Source organism: Penaeus monodon, chromosome 3, assembly GCF_015228065.2.
Source record: "Penaeus monodon isolate SGIC_2016 chromosome 3, NSTDA_Pmon_1, whole genome shotgun sequence".
NCBI classification, from domain to species: domain Eukaryota; kingdom Metazoa; phylum Arthropoda; class Malacostraca; order Decapoda; family Penaeidae; genus Penaeus; species Penaeus monodon.
In genome coordinates, this window is record NC_051388.1 from 35,895,346 (window position 1) to 35,897,845 (window position 2,500).

The 2,500-nt window shown below is 33.9% G+C and overlaps 1 protein-coding gene across 2 annotated transcripts in view; it reads right to left on the reverse strand.

Moving 5' to 3' along the window:
* The window catches only part of LOC119594370, a 213,351-nt gene that overhangs the window by 16,820 nt on the left and 194,031 nt on the right, over positions 1-2,500 (reverse strand). For both annotated transcript variants that reach the window (XR_005230599.1, XM_037943436.1), the window contains exon 5: positions 488-694. Coding sequence is in view for 1 of the 2 variants with exons in the window: in XM_037943436.1 (XP_037799364.1) it covers positions 488-694 (207 nt within the window). In the remaining variant the exon portion in view is untranslated. The remainder of the gene's footprint in view (positions 1-487; positions 695-2,500) is intronic.

Genomic DNA, 2,500 nt, shown 5'->3' on the forward strand with positions numbered 1-2,500 from the left:
TACTTATTAACAGGATTAGGAGGTGAAAGCTGGCGATGGTAATGAAGAAGAGAAAGACGGTAATGGTGTTAAGAAGAAAATAATAAAAAGGGGGAGCAAAATGGCGCAGTAGAAAAGGAAGAAGAGACAAAGAAGATGAAGAAAAGGAAAGAAGAAAAGAAAGACGATAAAGATGGCTGCGAAGAAGGAAATGGAAGTAAAGAGGAAGATAATGAAGTAAGTTAATGTAACAGAAAAAAACGAAACTACATCTGAAGCAAAAGAAAAGGGACAGAAAAGGGAAAAGACGGGAGAGGGATTTAGAAAAAAGAGAAATGAAAGATGGTAGAAAGGGAAGGCATTTAAAGTTAGTAAAAAAAATACATTACAAGAGAGAAAAAGAGCCGGAAAGGAAAAAAAAAGATAAAGAGAGATCTAGAAGAAGATAAAAAAAGAAAACATGACCCGAAAAGATGGAAACAAAACATGCATAACAAAGCACACTCACTAAAAACCCTGAAGTGTTATCTAAAAGGCATCTGAATCTAACGGTGAAGTTCCTCTCGAGGGGCGTCTGGTCTGCCTGCAGCGCCTCCTGCAGGGTGAGTTGGGCTTGGTCGGGCAGGAGATGAGAGTTCCACATGAGCTGCCGCTGGAGCTCCTCTCTGTCCTCAGAGTGGACTAGCTCGTACACACTCTGGTGGACGATGTCGCTCTGCGGAAGAGGCCGTGGTGAGCAAAATGAGGAAGGAAAAGGGGGAAGTGAGGATGGATTATACAAATGGAATGAGTGAAGCAAGGGTGAATGAGAGTGGATCAACACAAACCGGAATGAGTGATGATTGAAACAAAAGATAAGTGTGGATGGGTGAATTCAAAACGGGATAAACAAGGCATAAATGAGGATGGATTAATTCGAAACTGCATGTATGAGTGAAAAAAAGATACATGAGAATGGTTAATTCAAAACGGAATGAGTGAATGAGTACGACAAGGGATAAATGAGAAAGCATTAATTAAAAAGATAATGTGATAATGTGTGCGATTGTCGCGTTTCGGTCAAGTCGTCGTCAGAATTGCATCTAAATCTGCCTGCACGAGGAAAGTTTAATGAACATATCAATAACACTGTACAAAGAGTATGTGGGAAAAGTTTTTTTGTACATGTAAATTTTAAGAGGCTGTGCAAGGGAAATTTAGGTAGATGTATATACAAGGTAGACATACAAGGAAACTTATGATAGTCATACTTGGAGAATTATTGTGGTAAGAGTAGAAAAGGGAGTCGGGGAGGAAACCTTGGTGGCTGTGAGGAAAGTGAGAGAGGAATTTCATTGTGGGAATATAGATAGATGAATAAATAAGTGACAACAATGACATTAAACATTTGTATTAATATTATTAATAGTAATGATAATAATAATAATAATAATAATAATAATAATAATAATAATAATAATAATAATAATAATAATAATAATAATAGTAATAATAATAATAATAATAATAATAATAGCAATGATAATGATGATGATGATGATGATGATGATGATGATGATGATGATGATGATGATGATGATGATGATAATGATAATGATAATGATAAAGATTATGATGATGAAGATGATAAGAATAATGATACTGCTGCTACTATTGATAATAATAATTACGATAATAATAATAATAATAATAATAATAATAATAATAATAATAATAATAATAATAATAATAATAATAATAATAATAATAATAATAATAATAATAATAATAATAATAATAATATAATAATAATAATAATAATAATAAAATAACAACAATAATCAAAATGATAATAGTAATAGTAATAATAATAATAATGATAATAATAATAATTACTATTATTATCATTATTATTATTACTATTACTATTATTATTATTATTATCATTATCATTATTATTATTATATTATCATTATAATAAAAACAATGATAATAATAACGGTAATAGTGACACTGACAGAAATAACATGAATGTCACCCCGGAAAATCAAAGTCAAAGAAAGTCAAAGAACGACGGGAGTTGCCAGTTAGGTGAATATTCATCTCGAATTAACCAAATGCATTTCGCCGCGTGTGTGTAGGCCAGTTTGCTACAAGTCCAGCTTGTGTTTGTATTTGTGTATACTAGTTCATAGGAATGTGTGTGTGGGGGGAGTCTGTATTCATATGTCTGTATGCGCGAGTACTTGTATTTACGTATGTACAGGTATCTGTGTGTAAACTCGTTTAGGTGTATGTGTGGATGTGTGTGTGTATGAGTGAATGAGTGAGTGTGTGTGTGTGTGTGTTGTGTGTGTGTGTGTGTGTGTGTGTGTGTGTGTGTGTGTGTGTGTGTGTGTGCGTGACAAGCGACCATCACCGCGCGTTTTCCCACCTCTGAGCCACAGCGTGTTGATTGCGTACGTCCATGATTGTAGCTTGGATAACCTGACGTTTACAGCCCTTTAAGTTGTGGCCGGAGATAACACGGGGATTTTCTCGA